The sequence below is a fragment of the Cetorhinus maximus genome, chromosome 4 (genome assembly GCF_964194155.1).
Source record: "Cetorhinus maximus chromosome 4, sCetMax3.hap1.1, whole genome shotgun sequence".
Classification (NCBI taxonomy): domain Eukaryota; kingdom Metazoa; phylum Chordata; class Chondrichthyes; order Lamniformes; family Cetorhinidae; genus Cetorhinus; species Cetorhinus maximus.
This window is the reverse complement of record NC_135882.1, coordinates 160,770,841-160,791,168: the sequence shown is the minus strand read 5'-3', so window position 1 is coordinate 160,791,168 and position 20,328 is coordinate 160,770,841. Positions and strand designations below refer to the sequence as shown.

Here is a 20,328-nt window from a genome sequence, read left to right as displayed (position 1 = left end):
GCCCGGGGCCGGTCGTGAAGCCGTCCGCCGTCCACGATCAGGCCCGACATGGATTTCATGCTGGCTGGCCAATTAATGGCCAGCTAGCGTGAAACGCACGCTGCAGTGCTGCCGGGGTGGGGGTGGGAGAAGGGCAGAAGTGTGTGCATGCGAGTGAGTATGTGCAGTAAAAGCTCCTTGAGGCACAGACCTGCCTCAGGGAGCTGAGGAATTTTGAAAATAAAAATAAAGAATTTAAAAATGTTAATAACATGTCCCCTCATGTGACTCTGTCAGGGACGTATTAGAAATTAGATTGAAATTTTTAAATTTTTTTTTAATCGCTGATCGAAACCTCAACTCGCCTGTGGATGAGGTTTCACAAAAAATCCAAGGGCCGCTTGGCCTTTTCGCATGCCCGCCAACCATAGGGTTAGACGTGCAGCAAAAAATTTCATTTAATTAGAACTTTACTGGCCTTAATAGGCCTGCTAATTGTCGGTGGGCATGTTACCTACTCCTGCACGCGCGTGCCGACCGAAAAATCTCATGAGGGTGCGATGACGTCGGGATGCTCACCCAACATCATCGCGTGTCACTTTACACTCATGAGGGCTGGATGTGTGCGCGCCCAATGAGCACAATATTCTGCCCTAAGAATTTGTTATTCAGCTAATTCTACGGGCTATTGGCTCTAACAACATTCCAGCAATAATACTGAAGACTTGTGCTCCAGGACCAGCTGCGCCCCTAGCCAAGCTCCTCCAGTACAGCAACAACACTGGCATTGACAATGTAAAAAATTGCCTGCCAAAAACAGGACAAACCCCATGCAGTTAATTACCATGCATCCTCAATCATCAGCAAAGTAATGGAAAATGTTGTTGATAGTGCTATCAAGCGAAAATTACTCACCAGTAATCTGCTCCCTGATGCTTGCCAGGGCTACTTGATTCCAAATCCCATTGCAGCCTTGGTCCAAACATGGACAAAAGAACTGAATTGAAGATATGAAGTGGGAGTGACTGCCCTTGACAGTAAGGCAGCATTTGACCGAGTGTGACATCAAGCAGCACTAGCAAAATTGAAGTCAATAGGAACTGGGGTGGAGGGAGGGGGGAACTCTCAATTAATTGGAAAAAGAAGTTGGTTGTGGTTTTTGGAGGCCCCGAGACAACCCCTAGACGTTGCTACAAGAGTTCCTCAGGATAGTATCCCCAACCATCTTCAGCTGCATTATCAATGTCTTTGCTTCCATTAGACGGTCAAAGTGGGAATGTTCACTGATGATTGCACTGTTCTGTAATGTTTGCAACTCCGCAGATGCTGAAGCAATATGTGCCCAGATGCAGCACAATGCATGACAATAAAAACAGAAAGTGCTGAAGAAACTCAGCAGGTCTGGCAGCATCTGCAGAGAGAGAAACAGATTTAATGTTTATGACTCTTCTTTGGACTACGAATTTCCAGCACTTTCTGTTTTTATTCCAGATCTCCAGCATCCACAGTATTTTGTTTTTAAGACCTGAACAATAATCAGGAATGGACTGAGAAGTGGCAAGTAACATGCCACACAAGTGCCAGGCGATAACCATTTCCAAAAGAGATAATTTAACATTTCTCCTTGGCATTACCATCACTGAATCCCCTGCCATTAACATCCTGGGGGTTACCATTGACAAGAAACTGAACTGACCAGCCATATAAGTACTATGCCTACAAAGGCAGGCTGGAGGCTGAGAATTCTGAGGCAAGTAACTCATCTTCTGAATCCCCAAAGCCTGTCCACCATCTACAAGGTACAAGTCAGGAGATGATGAAATACTCTCCACTTGTCTAGATGAATGGATCCCCAACAACACTCAAAAGGCTCGATACCATCCTGGGCCAAGCAACCCACTTAATTGGCACCCCATCTACCACCTTGAACACGTTCACTCCTTCCATTACTGGCGCATAGTAGCAGCAGTGTGTACCATCGACAAGCTTCACTGCAGCAACTCACCAATTCCCATTCAAAAGAACCTCCCAAACCCACACGTCTACTGCATAGAAGGACAAGGGCAGCAGATGCATGGGAACAACCTGCAGGTTTTCCTCCAGTTCACGCACTGTCCTGACTTGGAACTATTTTTTCATTCCTTTACTGCCATTGAGTCAAAATCCTGGAACTCCCTTCCTAACAGCACTGTGGGTGTACCGACACCACATGTCCATGAAGGTTGCTCACCACCACCACCATCTCAAAGGCAATAAGGGGATGGCAACAAATGCTGGCTTAATCAAAGTAATGGACTGAAAATGAAACAAAATTTCACATTTCCAAAAGTGTAGATGCATTTTTCACAATTTCATTGATTATTTCTGTGTTCAGTCTACTTAGAAACTTATTTTATTTAATAGATCCTGTGTGCACTGACATTCTGGCTGCTACTCCGCCAATATATTACAGAGCGTCGTGAAGCAAAGAAACTCAAGGAATCTGCCTTGTCAGAAGTCAAAGTGGAGGAATTAGGTAAATCACAATTATGATGTCACTAACTTAAGAAACCGTTTGAGGAGTAGCTCCTAGATTGAATTGTCATGGAACGTCTTGGTTTTCCTTGCACAAAAGAGGTTGAGCAAGATACAATGAATTTTGGTTTTCACCGTCTGGGCAGTATTATGATATAGCAGATAACCTGGCCCTCTGAATGAAAATTAGGCAGGCTCTTGAAAGGGTGACGATCCATTCTGCTAGTTTACTGCTCAAGCGGTTGCAGCCCAAAATCTAACCTTTGGGAACAGAAATTTGCCGATTAAAAAATTGTCTCTTAACTTTGGTATTTTTGTTTCATTCAGAAGATGGCCAACAAGGAAAGGAGATAATGAAAGTATTAGGAACCCTGGTGATGGGAATGTTTGTCAAGTATTGGATTTACGTCTGTGGTGGAATGTTTTTCTTTGTGAGTTTTGAGGGGAAGATTGTTATGTACAAGATTATCTACATGATGCTGTTTCTGTTCTGCGTTGCTCTATATCAGGTACATATTTCTAGTAGTTTAATGGTAGTGCTACATCTTGTATAAAATGTGAAACTGCATATGTTAAACGAGTGAGATTCCTCAGTTATAGTACTGTTAAACAATTAATGATAGTTTGCTCAAACAATCTTACATACTGATTGTTTTATACATTCTCTTTTGTTAAAATAATTTATACACTTGTTATAATTTAATGATGAGCTATTGCTTCTGGTATTAAGTTACACTTTAATCCATGGTTTTCATTTCCTCCGAATTTAAGATAGCAACCTGTACATGATGGATCTGGTTGTGTGTTCTGTATCGGGTCATAAAGTTCTCTATTTTTTTACATGATTCTAAATGGGTCGAGTGAAAGTGGGGAGGGTAGGAAAGAAACAAACAGGAAGATCTGTGATAGGATGGCAGGCAGAAGAGATTAAACAACAAAGAGCTGGTTGTGCCAGGCTTCAGGGAGCGGAAATGGAACAAGGAAAGAGGCAAAAGATGTGTCTAGAGAATGGGTTCATGGAATGTATACAAGAGAGTTTAAAAATAAGGAATCTCCCATTTGAAACAGAGGTGAGGAGGAATTTCTCCTCTCAGGCAGTTGTTAATCTCTGGAATTATCTTCCATAGAGAGCAGTGGAGGTGAGTCATTGAATGTATTCAAGGCTTTTTGATCAACAAGGGAGTTATGGGAGACAGGGAGGAAAATGGAGTTAAGGCCAATCAAATCATCATGATCTTATTGAATGGTGGAGCAGGCTTGATGTCCCAAATGGCCTATTTCTACTTCTATTCCTTATGATTCTTATAATTTTACTTCGGGGTGACCTTCTTTCATCATTTTAAGCTTGAGCTAACATTATTCGATGATGTGGGGCTTGATTTTACGATTTACTGCGGGGTGGGAGAAATGGACCCAGAAGTGTGCAGTCCATTCACTCCCGTACACGAGTCTCCCAATGACAAATTAAGCATACTCCAATGAAATTGTGAGAAATATACCTATACTTTTGGAAATATGAAACTTAGCAGCCACCAGGTGGGAAGCCAGCGAACCAGCTGCATGAAGAAGGGCTCAACGCCCAATTGGGTCTTTAGGCCAGGACATCAAGCAGGAGAGGGGTCAGGCCATATACCAGGTCGGTCACGTCCACCCATTTAAAAGCTCTTTGGCTTGGTTGGTGGCAGCTTCAGGAGAATTCCAGATGTGTTGGAATGACTTCATTGAAAGAACAGCATTAGGAAGACTGAATCCATTGAAGTATTGGAGCAGCAGCGGGTAAGAACATGTTTTTCCATTTGGTGACTATTGTGCCAGCAGTGTCTCGTTAAGGACCCCTGCCAGAGCAACCCCTCTCTGAAGTGCCAGGTTGTGTAAAGTGCTGCAGACCACGGTGATGAATGAGGCAAGACCCAGAAAATGTTACTTGCACGATCCAAGAATAAGTCTAGAAAGAATGACTATAGTATTTTAAGTGATGGAAACAGCAGTTCTTAAGATGGTTGAACATTTACATAACAGTTCAGAAGAAGAGTCACATTGGGCTTGAAATTCATTAACTCTGTTTCTCTCTCCACAGATGCTGCCAGACCTGCTGAGTTTTTCCAGCACTTTTTGTTTTTATTTCACATCTCTTAACATCTGCAGTATTTTGCTTTTATTTTCATAATTTCACCTTCTAAATTGCAAAGCTATCAGAAAGGAGCCATGCTGTCTCATGGTAACCCAAGGACAATCATCTTAAATGAGCGTGACTGACCCATCTCCTGAACTATTCCCAAAATTCAGACATAGCCTGTGTATTCAGGTTGGTGCAGCAAGCTGTTAAACTTAATCACTGTGGATATTGGACACCGACTGAGAAGGGGACTCCACTAGCCATGTAATCTAGTCACTTTAAGTTGGAATGAACGTTCCACAGCTTGGTGTGACTGTATTTGGTAACTGGCCAGTTTGTGAATGGAGATCATGCTAACCCTTTGTGTTAAAAGAAACTGCTTTTCCAGAGAGAGATGCAGAAAGACCGTGGGTGAAATCGTCTCAGATTTGTACTAAGTGCGATAGTGGGCAGGAAAAAGGACATTTTACCCGCTGCCACATTGGCAGCTTTTCACGCTGTATTGTCCCAGTCCTGCCTGATTGAATTTGCATTCCCAGGAAACACGCCGTTTCAATGGCGGGTGGGCTCCGATTCACCTTGGCCCCAAAAGGCAAGACGACTGCACACCCCCGCTCCAGTTTAATGACACGTCCCTCAAGCACTTTTTGGATGCAGTAGAGGCCTGCCAAGATGTCGTCTATGCCCCCTCTGGCCGCAGGGTGGGCAGCAACATCAATCCAGCATGGGATGTGATGGCAGTGGTGGTCAGCGCCAATGCCTTGCAAAAGAGCACTACCACCCAGTGCCTCAACAGCATGAATGGTCTCATCCATTCTGCCAGGGTAAGTCACTCTTCTCATCACTCTCAACTCACACACTCACAAACCCATAACACAGCTCACACCTCAAGAAACAACACCACTAACTCTCACACATACCCTCATGCCCTCATCAGGCTCATTTCCTCTGGAGCTTGCGTCCTCATCCTGTTAATGTCTCCGCTCACCACACAAACATTCCATGCAGTGCCATGTGTCCTGCTCACATTCTCTCCATCTGTTTTCATGCAGGAGAAGCCTGCTCACATCAGCAGGAAGGGGTCCCAGAGTGGGGGCGGACTGGTCCACATTAGGCCCCTCACTCACTTTGAGGAGTGTGCTACTGCGCTTACTGGGGACGTGGTCCGTGCCTCTGGTGACAGTGAGGTCGGCAGCACACACCCTCCTGAAGATATGTGCCATAATTCCTGTCTCAAGACAAATGTGATTACTCTCTCCCCTGCTTTTGACTCTGCTGCCATGCACTAATTATCTCTACTTTTATTCACGGGAGCTCTGCCAAGCGACTGTCACCCTCAGCCAGCCAGTGCCTCAGCTCCATCCACGTCCTCACCTCCAGCCAAGAGAACTGCTCCTCCATTGAAGAGCTGGAAATAAGCAGCCTGGAAGACCAAACACAGTGCTTACCCACACCCTCCACCAGCAGAGATACTCACACCTTGGTGGGACCTAGATATAGAGCAGGCTTGGGCTCACAGTCCAGTGGTCACCGCACAGACATGTGCCCACAGAGCAGGAGGCAGGTGCAGCCTAGCTCACTGGCACTCGGAGGGCTGCTGGGGAAGAGACATCTGTGAGGTCCGAATCAGATGATGAGCCTCTGGACTTGGCCTTCCAACTCATCCTGGAGAGTGAGCAGAAGGTGGGGGAACATCACACTGAGCTGTTGGAAGTCCTCAACAGAGTGGCTCATGAGTCGGAGGAGTGTGTCCACCTGGTCTCTGATGAAGTTGTGCCTACGTGTGCGTGTATGGAGATCTCCATGGGAAGGATGGGGTACGCGACTCCAACCAGTGGAGATTTTCCCCCTGGTTCCCATTGACTCCAGTTTTGCCAGGGCTCCTTGATGCCACACCCGGTCAAATGCTGCCTTGATGTCAAGGGCAGTCACTCTCACCCCACCTCTAGAGTTCAGCTTTTCTGTCCATGTTTGAACTAAGGCTATAATGAGGTCAGAAGCTGAGTGACCCTGGCAGAACTCAAACTAGGCATCAGTGAGCAGGTTATTGCTAAGCAAGTGCCGCTTGATAGCACTGTTGATGATGCCTTCCATCACTTTACTGATGGTCAAGAGTAGACTGATGGCACGGTAATTGGCCAAGTTGGATTTGTCCTACTTTTTGTGTACAGGACATACCTGGGCAGTTTTTAACATTGCCAGATAGATACCTGTGTTGTAGCTGTACTGGAACAGTTTGGTTAGGGACCCGGCAAATTCTAGAGCACAAGTCTTCAGTACGAGTGCTGGAATATTGTCAGGACCAGTGCCTTCAGCTGTTCCTTGATAATATGTGGAGTTAATTGAATTGGCTGTATCTGTGATGCTGGGGACCTCCAGAGGAGGCCGAGATGGATCATCCACACAGCACTTCTGGCTGAAGATTGTTGCAAATGCTTCAGCCTTATCTTTTGCACTGATGTGCTGGTCTCCTCCATCATCGAGGATGGGGATATTTTTGGAGCCGCCTCCTCCTATAGCGTTGTTTAATTGATCACTAACATTCGCGACTGGTTGTGGAATCGCTTAGCTCTGTCTATCACTTGTGCTGTTTGGCATGAAAGTAGTTCTGTGTTGCAGCTTCTCTCTTCATTGAACCAGAGTTGATCCCTTGGCTTGGTGGTAATTTCAGAGTAGGACATATACCGGGCCATGAGGTTGCAGTTGAGTACAATTCTCCTGCTGCAGATGGCCCACAGCGCTTCATGGATGCCCAGTCTTGAGTTGCTAGATCTGTTCAAAATCTATCCCATTTAGCACGGTGGTAGTGCCACACAACACAATATAGGGTATCCTCAATGTGAAGACGGGACTTCATCTCCACAAGGACTGTGCGGTGGTCACCCCTACCAATACTGTCATGGACAGAAGCATCTGCGGGAGGCAGGTTGTTGAGGGTGAGTATGTTTTTCCTCTTGTTGGTCCCCTCACCACCTGCCACAGACCCAGCCTAGCAGCTACGTCCTTTAGGACTCAGATAGGTCAGTCTGTGGCGGTGCTACCAAGCCACTCTTGGTGATGGACATTGAAGTCCCCCAACCAGAATACATTCTGCACCCTTGCCACCCCCAATGCTTCCTCCAAGTGGTGTTCAACATGGAGAAATACTTACTCATCAGCTGAGGGGGGCAGTACATGGTAATCAGCAGGAAGTTTCCTTGCCCTTGTTTGACCTGATGCCATGAGACTTCATGGGAGCCGGAGTCAATGTTGAGACTCTCAGGGCAACTCCCTTCTGACTGTATACCATTGTGCTGCCACCTCTGCTGGGTCTGTCCTACTGGTGGAACAGGACATATCCAGGGATGGTGATGGTGGTGTCCGGGACATGATCTGTAAGGTATGATTCCGTGAGTATGACTATGTCAGGCTGATGCTTGACTAGTTTGTGAGACAGCTCTCACACTTTTGGCACAAGCCCCCAAGTGTTAGTAAAGAGGACTTTGCAGGGCTGAGTTTGCTGTTGTTGTTTCTGGTGCCTAGCTCAATTTGACACAACTGAGTGGCTTGCTAGGCCATTTCAGAGGGCATTTAATCATATTACTTCAGATCTGGAGTCTCATGTAGGCCAGGCCAGGTAAAGAAGGCTGATTTCCTTCCCTAAAGGACATTAGTGAACCAGATGAGTTTTTTACGACAATCGACAACCGTTTCCAGATTTTAATTCCAGATTTTTATTGAATTCACGATTCCACGATCTGCCAAGGTATGATTCAAACCCGGGTCCCCAGAGAAATACCATGGGTCTCTGGATTACCAGCCCAGTGACAATACCGCTACACCACCGCCTCCCTCATCTCAGTCATCATCATGGTCTGTTGTACTTTAGACAACCTGGCGCTCCAGAGAGGGGAGGCCCTGGCAGGGGATGATCTAATGAAACAAGCCGCTTCCTCTGATGATGAGTCTGAGGATGAGGAGGGGGAACCATACCAGACAGCTGTAGTAGCCGGTATGCGACAAGCTTTGGGTGGCAGACATAAGAACATAAGAAATAAGAGCAGGAGTAGACTATTCAGCCCTTTGAGCCCGCTCTGCCATTCACTGAGATCATGGCTGATCTTCTACTTCAACACTATTTTACTGCACTATCCCCGTATCCCTTGATTTTTTTAATATGTAGAAATCTATTGACCTCAGTCTTGAACATACTCAACTCAGATATGCGGGAGTCTCTTAGATTGCAACGATTTAACTAGGAATGCAGAATTCACAATACAATGACACCTTTGCGATCCTCACCACTTCTTGGTGTCTCCCATGCATCAACAGCAGGGCCGGTTATGCATGTGCCATTGGTGAGGAACCAAATAAGGCTGTTCATTGGAGTCCACATGAGCACAAACTCCCTTGAAAGCTGTCAGGCAATCAAAATTCAAACCAGCACATCATACACATGAACTCGAAATGAAGCCAAAGCACCAAGTCCACACAACAATCATTTAATAAATAATATAAGAAAAATTCTTCCAAACAAGAGAGGCTACACAATCACCCTTGTGAACCCATGTGCAACCATGTGTAACTATTGTGTTTTATTAAACCTTTTCTGGGGGCTATGGTGTGGTGCTCCCCCCTTGCCACCAGATGTGCTGGATACAGACTGGTGACCCATATGCCCCTTTGCCTGGAATGGCTTTGGCAAGTGTACTCTGGTCACCTGAGTAGTAAGGGGCCCAGCATGCTGGGGGGTCTTCTGTACAGTGAAAGGAGTCTCATCTGTTGCCACGCCACTCTGAGGCATTGGTGTCAATGGCAAAGGGGTAGAGGAAAGGCTGTCCCCATCAGGAGCACCTTGACAGGCACCCCCATAATGGAGACAGCAGCTGTTCATCTGCCACTGTGAGGTCCATTTGACCCTGCCTGCTTTCCTGAAAGGAACCAGGACCAGACTGCGAATCCAAGCATCTGTCCATTTTTCCCTTGGCTCTGGGCACTGGAGCTCAAATAAAAGGCAATAGAATGCAGGTCAGAATCCCTTTCCAGTATCACAGTAGTGAGCTGCTGGGTTTGGCCTTCCATGACAGTGTCCAGTTTCTCAGTGGAAGAAGTCACATGTTCTGAAGCGCGGGTGATCATAGTGCTAAAGGTCTGGATGGACTCCTCCACTGTCCGTGCCAGTGTGTGCTAGAATCTCTGCCCATCTCCATGCACCTCACACTGTATATCCAGCATCTGCTGCCTGACAGTGGACTCCAAAGGCTCACCATCAGCCTGACACTCAGCATCTAGGTTGGCTCCAGCACTACTCCAAATGCCAGAGGCCTGCATTATCTCAGTCTCCGACAGTTGGTCTTGCAACTGTGATGAGATCTCACCAGTGTGTGGATCCCTTTCAGCCAACACCTGTATACCCACTGAGGTACATGTATCTGTGTTTTTGCCAGGTGCTGTGCAAGGATGTGACGGTACAACTTCTGAGGCTTCCTCCTCCTCCTCCTCAGATGTTAACAGTGGGCCTTCAGGGTTGATGGCTGCAGCTGCTGGAGTTTCAGCTGGGGAAACAGGCAAGGATTATGAAGGACGTGATCATTGTTTGAGTTGACGTCGGAGCACACGCACACACATTCACCATTGGAAAATGTAAAGGTTTAAACCTCAGCCAATTCAAAATTGAGACACATATTCCACCCCAAATCCTGCTAGCTGCTCCCTCCCTGTCCCTTTCCCCAATTCACCACCTAGCAGCAGTCCTTGCAAACCAACAGGCCCTGCACTTCTGAAGCCCCAAACCCCAGAATCCAGTGGCGTCATGCAGTATGGCATGTCTGCTTCATGCTGCCTTCTGCACTTGGCTCATACACTAGGCAATACCACACCTGACACACATCACACCGCCCCATAGTTGTCCATCTGCAAAATGGTTGCATATGTACATTTGCCAATTATAAGAGGTCATTCAGCCTCATACACTGCAGCCAGGTCCTTTAGACAACCCCACGGCTGCTGATCTCCTCTGCAACCTCCATCCAGGCATCTTTGGTCTGGCAGGGAGGTCTTCTATTTCCATCACATAGCGTGAGGACCTCCTGCCAATCACTCACAGCCTGGAGGAGGACACGCAGGGAGTCATCATCAAATCATGGGGCCATCTTGGCTCCTCCAATTGCCCTTCCTGCATTGTTCGTGGCAGATGTGGCCAACTTTCAAATGTGACAATCTTGAAAAGGCACAGGTTGACATTCAGCCTATGTGGAGAAACAAACAGAGTTAAAGGGTAGTATCTGAATATTTTTCTGAACAGTTCTTATTCAGAAGTGTTACAAGACCCGACTTACCTTATCATTGGGCAGAGGTCGGGAACTCCAAATCCCGTCAAGATCCGGGAGTTTCCGTGCGTGCTTGGACTGGGGGCGGGCTGCACACACGCAGTAGAGTGTTTCTAGTTCTTCAGATCGAGGCCAGGGTATGCCTGTGTAAAAAAAAATGGTGCAAAGATCAGGAGCGGAGTACAGTAATCAGAGAAGAATGACAAGCAGGAGGCAGGGAGAGGGGACAGGAAGAGGTCCAAGTTAAAGAGAAAAAGAGAGGAGCAGAGAAAGAGGCTCCAAGCAGAAAACAGGCTGTGGTTGGCAGACTTTAAGTAATGGGGGCTTGAGAGAAGCCCTGCAGGTCAACGAAGGCAACAGGAGGTTGGTGACTCCATGCTGCAGGCCCTTGGGATGAAGGTAGCTCTTTGGAGCAGTAGTGTTCTGCTCGACGGGGCCGAAGTTGTGCTTGTGAGTTGGTTCTGGAATGCAGACTCAAGAATCCAGAGGGACGGCGTCTCGGGAGATGGGATTGAAACCCTGCAAGGAGGGCTGTCATTAAGGTTGTCGGAGTTGGAGTGACTTGTGGAGAGAATTTTAAGGCAAGATCTTCGAAGGTAAAGACTGGAATCCCTCGTTAGGAAGACAGTGTTTCAGTAAGATTGGTTGACTCACAGTGATTACTGACATCTGGGTGGATTGTTGAGAAATCCATAGAATCTGTCTTGGTCACATCTATAATTTATTGTGCAGTGTAGTATGTTCGACCACAGTTTGCCTGTTAATTCATATGTACCTCATATTAACCCTGAATTTTAGAGTATAAGATAGATATTGTAAATTATTTTATCTCTCTGACCTTATATAGTAAAGTTTATTTTTGCTTGTTCAAAGTCTGTTGAATCTTGTAGCTTTATTCTCTTTGCAAACGTCTTGAATATCAAACTTTGGGCAGAATTTCACCCTTGTCGGCGGGCTCGGCGGGGCAGTCAGGAAACCAACCGCCGCCGGCGATCGGGGCCGGACTGTGATTTCATGCTGGCGGACCCGCCCACCTGAGCCCACCCTGTGTGAAACGCGAGCAGCAGTGCTCAGTGATGCCTGTGTGGGCGGGGGCTGGAGTGCCTGCTGGGCGAGCATGAACTGCGAGTGCGCACTTGATAATCTCCCTGAGGCACAGAGCTGCCTCAGGGAGATGAATATTTAAAAAAAATAAAGAAATTAAAAATGTTATAAAACATGTCCTCTCATGTGACTCTGTCACATGAGCAGGGACATGTTATTAATTAAATTTTATTTTTAAAATTTTTTAAAATTTGCTTTAGGAAACCTCATCCCGCCCGTGAATGAGGTTTCCTAAGAAGTGCAAAGACTGCTTCGCCTTTTCGCCTGCCTGCCAACCATAAGGTTGGACGTGCAGTGAAAAATTTTATTTAATTGATCCTTTAATGGCCTTAACAGGCCTTTTAATTGTCGGCGGGCACACTGCTGACTCCGGCGCGTGGCTGCCGAACGAAATATCGCACGACTGCGCGTTGACGTCAAGTCACCCCCCCTGACATCAATGAGCATCATTTTATGCCCACCTGCCAAGCCAAAAAGTTTGCCCTTTGTCCACTTTAAACAACAGGTTACTGGCCCCTAACTAGATTATACCAAACATTTGGTGGTCTGGTCCAGGATCATGGCAAATGCTCTTTCTTCCCTGACCTTATATAATGAGATGCTGCTGGCACAATAGTCACCCAAGTGGAAAGGCAACGTCTTACCTGTTGTTGCTCCAATACTTCAATGGATTTAACTGTCCAGTTTCTATGCAGTTCTTGCAAAGCTGGATTTCTTCTGCAGCTGCCACCAACCCATGCCTTTAAATAGATAGCTGTGACCAACTTCTGGTTCGTGGCCTGACCCCTCTCCCACCAGAAGTTCCTCCCTAAAGGCCCGATTGGGCACGGAGTCCACTAGCTCACCTAGTTAGCTGCCAACCACCCGATGACAGCTAATTGGCTGCACCACATTTTACTCTGTGTACAGAAACGGCGGGGGAGGGAGTCAGCGGACAATGCACTTCTGAGTCCACCACCCTCACCTCACTGAATACCATAAAATCCAGACCTAGGAAATCTAATCCAGTTAACCAGTTAGGGCCTTCAATTGTCCCGCTGTTCTCAATTTCCAAAACAGTCCAAGTGGAATTCATTTTTATTACATTATTGGGTTTTCTACTCTATTCAGAAAAGTAGATTTTAAGAAATTAGATTTGGGCTGGATTTTACTAGGCGTCATCTTCCCCTCACCCCTCACCCCCGATTAAAAAATCAGTGGGGAGCTCATCCACTAAACAACTGGCTGCCCGGTGGCCATTTTAGACTCGAAGGGGCATTAGTTTGCTCAAAGGAGAAAGTACCGCCTCAGAGAGCTGCTGACTAATCCGATTGGCTGGAAGCTTTGTAGTCCCAGCAGCACCAGATTTTGGTGGTGGCCAATGCTGGGACTACAGCTAGTCACCAAAGAAGAGGAGGTTACAGATGCCAGACTTCAGGTGAGTCCAGGATATTGATGGGCCCTGATTGTAGGCCCCAGCGAGGTGGGGTGGGGGGACTGTTTCAAGGGCTGGAGGGGAGGGTTAAGAAGGGGTATGATCTTGGGAGGGGTGCCTCCGATCGGTCCAGGGCACCCCCAAAGGAGTTTGCACCCCTGTTGCCTGATAGCAGTGGGCCTCATAAAAGCTACTGAGCTTTATATATGGCATGGACCTCCACTGTAGCGGGTGAAATAGAGGCGGGGTGTGATGAGGCATTTAAGTGGGTGTTAATTAGCCACTTAAGGGCCTCAATAGGTCAAGGGACAGGCTGGCCGTCCAATACCTCTACTGCACCCCCCAACCTGTAAAATGAGACACAGGACGGGGTCGGTTGGGAAGGCGGTAGGAAGGCGACATGCTGCATTTTATGAGCCTCCCTACCTTCAAGTATGCCAGTGGGAGGTTGTAAAATCCAACCTCATGTCTTTCTGTGGAACTTCTTCTGAAGGATATCTCAATTAGGGCCAGCTTACTTCACTCAAATTTGAATGTACACAGTGCTTATCTGGCAATAATATTGGGGTCAAATCAAGCGGGGCAGTGGCACATAGGCTGCAACGGTCTCTCTAAGCTACGGGCTGTGTAACTGCAGTAACTGTGTAACTGTGTAACTGGCTGCAGTAACCCAAAAATTTCCGTCTAGGCTGCGCACAGGCTGGCACCTTTAAGTTACTGTGCGTGTACGTCATTGCAATAAAATTTAAAGGGGCCATGCATTTAAACAAACCACCTATACACTACCAAAAAAAATTAGAGGGTACATTGGGTACATTGATGGGCTACCCATTTAACACCTGGATCAATTTTCCTTTCAATTAATGGGGCAGGATATATAATGAGCAGCTGATTCATTATCACCTGTTTCACATACTGACCACAGTTCTGTTTCACCCGCATTGTATTTTTGAATACTGTAATCAAATATGTAATAGCTTTAACTGCATTGGCAGATCCAAATGTACATCTAGATGTATTTTGAACAAAAAAGAATAAGGGCCTCAGATTAAAATAATTTGTTATCTTAGCTTGACATTTACATTAGAAAAATTATTAAACTAATTTGGAAATTACATAAATATGTGAGAACACAGGGTTTTCTGGGGAAATGGACAAAATTCAGAAGATCTGCAGGGATCTAGAAATTGCACAAATCAATTGCAGATGTTATCTGGTATTACAGTCTATTATAAAGGAAATGATAAAAGCAGGTTTAACAAGAGTAAAGACGTTGACCAAGACTTTCCACTCAATTTGAATCAATTTCCCAGCATGAGCTGATAGGACAGGAATTTTCAGGAGCTACTTTGCTGGTTCTTTGATTTTCCCTTCTACTTTCAGGATTTATTACCAAAAGTGATGGGTGACATAAATGGATGGCCACAATGTAATGGTATGCAAATTTTCTTTATTCTTTCATGGGACGTGAACATTGCTGGCAAAGTCAGCCTTTGTTGTCCATCCCTAATTGCCCTTGAATTGAACATTTCAGAGGACAGTTAAGAGTCAACCAAATAGCTGTGGATCTGGAGTCCCATGGAGGCCCGACTGGGTAAGGATGGCAAGTTTCCTTCTCTAAAGGACATTAGTGAACCAGATGGGTCTTCATGACAATCAATTATAGTTGTCATGGTTACCATTACTGAGGCTAACTTTATATTCCAGATTAATTAATTGAATTTAAATTCCACCAACTACTGTGGTGGGATTTGAACCCATGTGCCCAAATGATTGAATTCCATTATCTGATGTATTTTCTACCATAGCAATGTTTTTTGTCCTTGTTGTCATGTATTGTTTTGGTTGGTGGAGGGCAAAGGTAGAAATTAAAGCACCAGAGAATGAAATTAATTAAAGGTAATCAATCACATTCATTAAATTTATCAGGGGCTACCCTATCCTGCAGCAGGCATTATTTTTCACCCCTCCTCCTACCTGGTCACGTGACCCAATAAACAAAATGCAAAGTGGTTTGACCACAGAAGATCAGCCAGGATCAGGACCTGTGACCAATAACAGTATGCTGGGATTCTATAATAGCAAAAGCATCAGATAATTACTCTAAATTAAATTGGCTTAATGAAAGGCAGATTCTACTACTAAACATATCACAAGTTATCACTTAATGGCAATATGATCGATGTTATATAGCCTGACTATTTTAGAAAACAATTAATGAGGTTCCACACAAGAGTAATAAATAAATGAAATATAAGGTAAAGGAGGATGTTGTAAACTGAATAATGAAGTAGATTATCAGCAAAAAATCAAGAGGGGTTATGTGTTTTTGATAGATGTAGGGAGTGTATAGTAGTCCTATGTCCTTCAATGTTCATTGTATTCATAAATAATTTGTGATGTAGACTTATGCCTGAAAACAATAGTGATTGCATTGCAAAAGTAATTTATTGATTATGAAGTGCACTGCATATTCTTGAGGACATGAACAGGCATAATAAATGTTGTTCTGTAATTCTGCACGCCAGAAGAAAAACATGGAAGTATACCCCATGATTTTCTCTCCATTAATTTTAGTTAGTGAAAAATCACAGGCTGCACGCTCATGGTTTCCCAAGAAATAACCCTTAAATAATTGGCCTGGCCCCAAAAAGGTCAGTTTTAAATTTAGCTGAAATAGGCAGATGGAGTTAAAGTTTCCTTTGCAATGTGGAATGTGTTGAAAGGAGCGAATGCGTTGAGGAGTTCAGACGATAACCTAGACCAGGAGTTAGAAGTTTGAAAACTGATCAATGACAACGGTCCTCTATTGAAACATGGTATTGAATGCATTGTAATTTATATTATATAGTCTCGCCATTTATTACATTTCAACACATTTGCTATTTTTCCATATTTGAGGAAAGCAGTGGCATGACGATAATGTCATTGAACCTCCGGATTACTAGTCCAGGCTCCAGGAACATAGATTCAAATCCCACCACAGCAGGTGTAATTTAAAATCAATTAATAAATCTGAATTGAAAGCTATTCTCAGTAATGGTGAGCATAAAACTATCATCATTGTCATTAAAACCCATCTAGTTCACTAATGTCCTTTAGGGAAGGAAATCTACCATCCTTACCTGGTCTACATGTGACTTCAAACCCAAAGCAATGTGGTTGACTCTCATCTGCCCTCTAAAATGGCTGAGCAAGGTATGCAGTTCAAGGGCAATTTAGGAATGGACAACAAATGCTGGCCTTGTAAAGCCCACATCCTATGATAGAATAAATTTTAAAAAGTCACAATGCAATAAGTGGCTTTTTCTTGTCCATGATGTGATTATACAAGGGCAATTAGGAATGGACAATAAATGCTGGTCTTAACAGCCTCACCCACATCCCATGAGCGAATATTTTTAAAAAGAAGCAATATTAGAAATTATTCCGCTACCTAGAATTCTCAGCAGAAAGCTGCAATTACAGGGAATGTGATTCAGAGATAGGAGGCTGGATTTTACGGTCCCCCTCACCGGGCATATTTTTGGTGGGAGTGGCTAGACCAACCTTCCTGCCCACCCCCAACCTAGTCCCCATAGTATGTAGGGTGGGCAAGGTGCCCACTAGCCTGCCTGCCCTTAGGCCTATTGAGGCCCTTAAGTGGCCAATTATTGTCCTCTTAAAACCCTAAATCCACCTGCACTGCCATAATACGCTGGGTAGTGACAGGCAAGCAAGAGTGAGAAGGTTTTCTTTTTCACCCAAGTTGGTGGAAAAGCAGAAAGGAAGTGGGGGTATATCATTTGGAGGCTGCCCTCTGCGCATTAGTGTGGCATCACAAAATTATTACTACTGTGCTACGTGAGATTGAGATTTATTTTGCTGGCTGATACAGGGGAATACAAAGATTTTACATGTCATAATTAGCTATGTTATATTTTCCTTGGCTATTTATATTTATGGAGACATTTTTTTCAGGTACATTATGATTGGTGGCGGCGGATCCTGAAATATTTTTGGATTATTGTTGTTTCCTATACCATGCTGGTCTTGGTCCTCGTGTACACCTATCAGTTTGAGTCATTCCCAAGTCTGTGGCAAAACATGACAGGGATGGATATTGAAAAGTGAGTAACCAAGCAAATGTAATAGAAGGTATTTTGTACAACAGTCCAAAATAATGTTTAATTTGATCTCAAATGCCTGTTAATTTCAGAAAGACATGGCTAAGGTAAATGTACAACTTTATTAAGGTGAGTGGAGCTGCACATTAATTAGGTATAGTATTTAATAATACTGCAAAGAATAAGAAAATTCACCACATCTTCCCAATGCAAATAGGGATGGGAAATAAGTGTTGGCCTTGTGAACAACGACCACATCCTGAGATTGAATTTTTTTAAAATTACAAACCTGTAAAGAACTAATAACTGCCACTCAAAATGACAAATTGAATACACTTCACATACAGCTTGTGTAAGTTATATGCATTGGATTATGATTCAATTGAAGCAAGATAAAATAAGTGAAAATTATTACTGTCTACGCACAATGATAAATGTGTAAACTTCCATCTTTTGGTGTTTAGCATTGAAAAGTAGCTCTGTATTCTACAATTGGAAACAAAAACTCAGTTTATTTTGGTCAGAATATGGTACAAGTTCCTTTCAAAATCTTATGCATTATATTATTTCTTTTTGTTAAAGATTGAAGGACCTTGGATTAGAACGATTCAACATCACAGATCTGTTTACTAGTATTTTCATCCCCACATCTTTCTTGCTGGTCTGTATATTACATCTACATTATTTCCATGATCGTTTTCTGGAGCTCACTGATCTAAAAGCTGTTACCAGCAAACAGGAAAACTCTATCTATAGGTAAGAAACAATCCCTAATGTATTGGCAAATCAATTATTAGGGTTGACTATCTCTTGACCACTCTTCCTCATGATCTCAGTTCTGTCTGTGATTTTTCTGGTCTATTGCAATAACTGTGCATATGAAATGGATTATATGTTGTAAATATATGCCATATATTAATTGTAAAAGCCTAAATATATGTTTTATTAGCCATCATTGACTACTTCAGATTTTAATGTTAACCATTTGGAACATAGTGAAATACTACAGCTTCTTACTAACTTATGGGGAGAATTTTCTCCCTGTCGGCAGGGGCGGGGGGGGGTTGGGTGGGAACGGGCGTGGGCATGCGCGCAGCCAATCACCGCCTGCGATCGGCTGCCCGCCACCATTTTACCTGGGTGGGCCAATTAAGGCCCGCCCAGCGTGACGCGCGCCCAGAAGCGCTGAGCGCTCCCTGTGCGGGTGGGTGGGGGGTTGTCTGAGTTGGGGCCTGCGCTCTTTTGCGCATGCACGTGAAAGAGCACAGAAATCTCCCTGAGGCACAGAGCTGCCTCAGGGAGATTAGTTTAAGTGCAAAAAAATTTAATAAAGGAAAAAAATAATAATTTTAAGACATGTCCCCTCATATGAAACTGTCACATGAGCTGGGACATGTCTATTAATTTTATTAAAAATTTTTACAAGACTTTAAAAACCTTCATGAAACCTCATCCTGCCCATGGATGAGGTTCCATGAGCCGCCTGGGCTCTTCGCCTGCCCTCCTACCTTAAGGTTAGATGGGCAGCTCAGTTTGTTGATTTGACAGGTAACTGGCCTTAACAGGCCTTTGACAGTTCGGCGGGTGGGCAGCCGACTCTAGTGCGCGCCTGCTAAACTGAAAATCTGAATGACGTGCGGTGACGTCAGTTTGCACGCCCGACATCACTGCGCGTCATTTTACGCTTCGGCGAGTGGGCCCCGCCCAATGTGTTAAAAATTTGAAATCAGTGGACAGGGTTACATTTCCTCCTCAACATCTGCATGCTAACCTGGTTAACTGGATTACTCATCTCTGGTAGAATCCACCCCATTTTCATCTCATTGATTTCAGTGGAATGAAAGTCAGGCAGTTCTACAATAGTCAGTCAATCTACTGCACAAGATTGCAGCCAGGTGGTGAAGTTAAAAATTAGCCTTTACATAGTTAATTTGGAAACAAAATACGTGAGAATTATGTCTTACAAAAAGTCAGACAATCACTGTAAAATCATTGATGTAATGCATCCTGCTCAAGGAGATGGTATTTAAGATATTAAGGTAAACTTTTGTCCAAAGCCCAATTTCAGGCCCAGACTTGGTACTGTGGAAACAATGGTCAGAATGTTGCTTGTCCCATGGCAAAGGAGTTAAAGGTGGGAGACAGTGGGAGGGGTGGTGAAATGGGGGTGCTACATCAAGACATATTCACACTACCTGGAAATTTCCCCAGTGTGGGTAAGGATGTGGGGTTGATACCTGCGCCAAGAATGTGGCAACCAATTTAAATATTTAAGGCTCCAATTAAGGGTGATTGTTTTTGGGTTTTCTGGCATTTTGCTAGTTGTGGAATAGCCCCCCCGCCCTTGGGTGGGAAGGCTGCCAGCTCAATGGAGATAGCCTCCCTGCAGCATGCTGGGGAGTCATCAAAGCTGGAGGCTCCATGCCACCTTAACAGGGCTGAATGAAGGAAAGTCTGTCCTTACGGTCTCAATGATCCCCAAGGAGGGCTATCCCCTCCATTCTGCATGGACTTCTACGACCGCTCTGCATTATTAATTTAATGACAGGTTCTTATGCCCATTGCCAGACAGTGATGCGATTTTGTGGACATTGGTTAGCGCATCTGCTAACTCTACAGACTCTACATTACTTGACATTTATACACCTGGCCAGCTCCAATCTGTTCCCAGAATCTTTCCTGAGCGCTGGCGAGGCAGGCTACCCAAAATTGATTTTTCTTGTTATGAAAGCTGCCTGCTGAGGTGCGACCATTAAATTATTATTAATTTAATTTTATGCCTCCAAT

The 20,328-nt window shown here is 44.7% G+C and overlaps 1 protein-coding gene across 1 annotated transcript in view; it reads left to right on the top strand.

The window, feature by feature from the left end:
* The window catches only part of LOC144679989 (piezo-type mechanosensitive ion channel component 2-like), a 1,019,816-nt gene that overhangs the window by 726,784 nt on the left and 272,704 nt on the right, over positions 1 to 20,328 (top strand). Inside the window, exons 15-18 of the mRNA XM_078541050.1 lie at positions 2,383 to 2,494; positions 2,821 to 3,002; positions 17,396 to 17,544; positions 18,124 to 18,297. Coding sequence (XP_078397176.1) covers positions 2,383 to 2,494; positions 2,821 to 3,002; positions 17,396 to 17,544; positions 18,124 to 18,297 — 617 coding nt within the window. The remainder of the gene's footprint in view (positions 1 to 2,382; positions 2,495 to 2,820; positions 3,003 to 17,395; positions 17,545 to 18,123; positions 18,298 to 20,328) is intronic.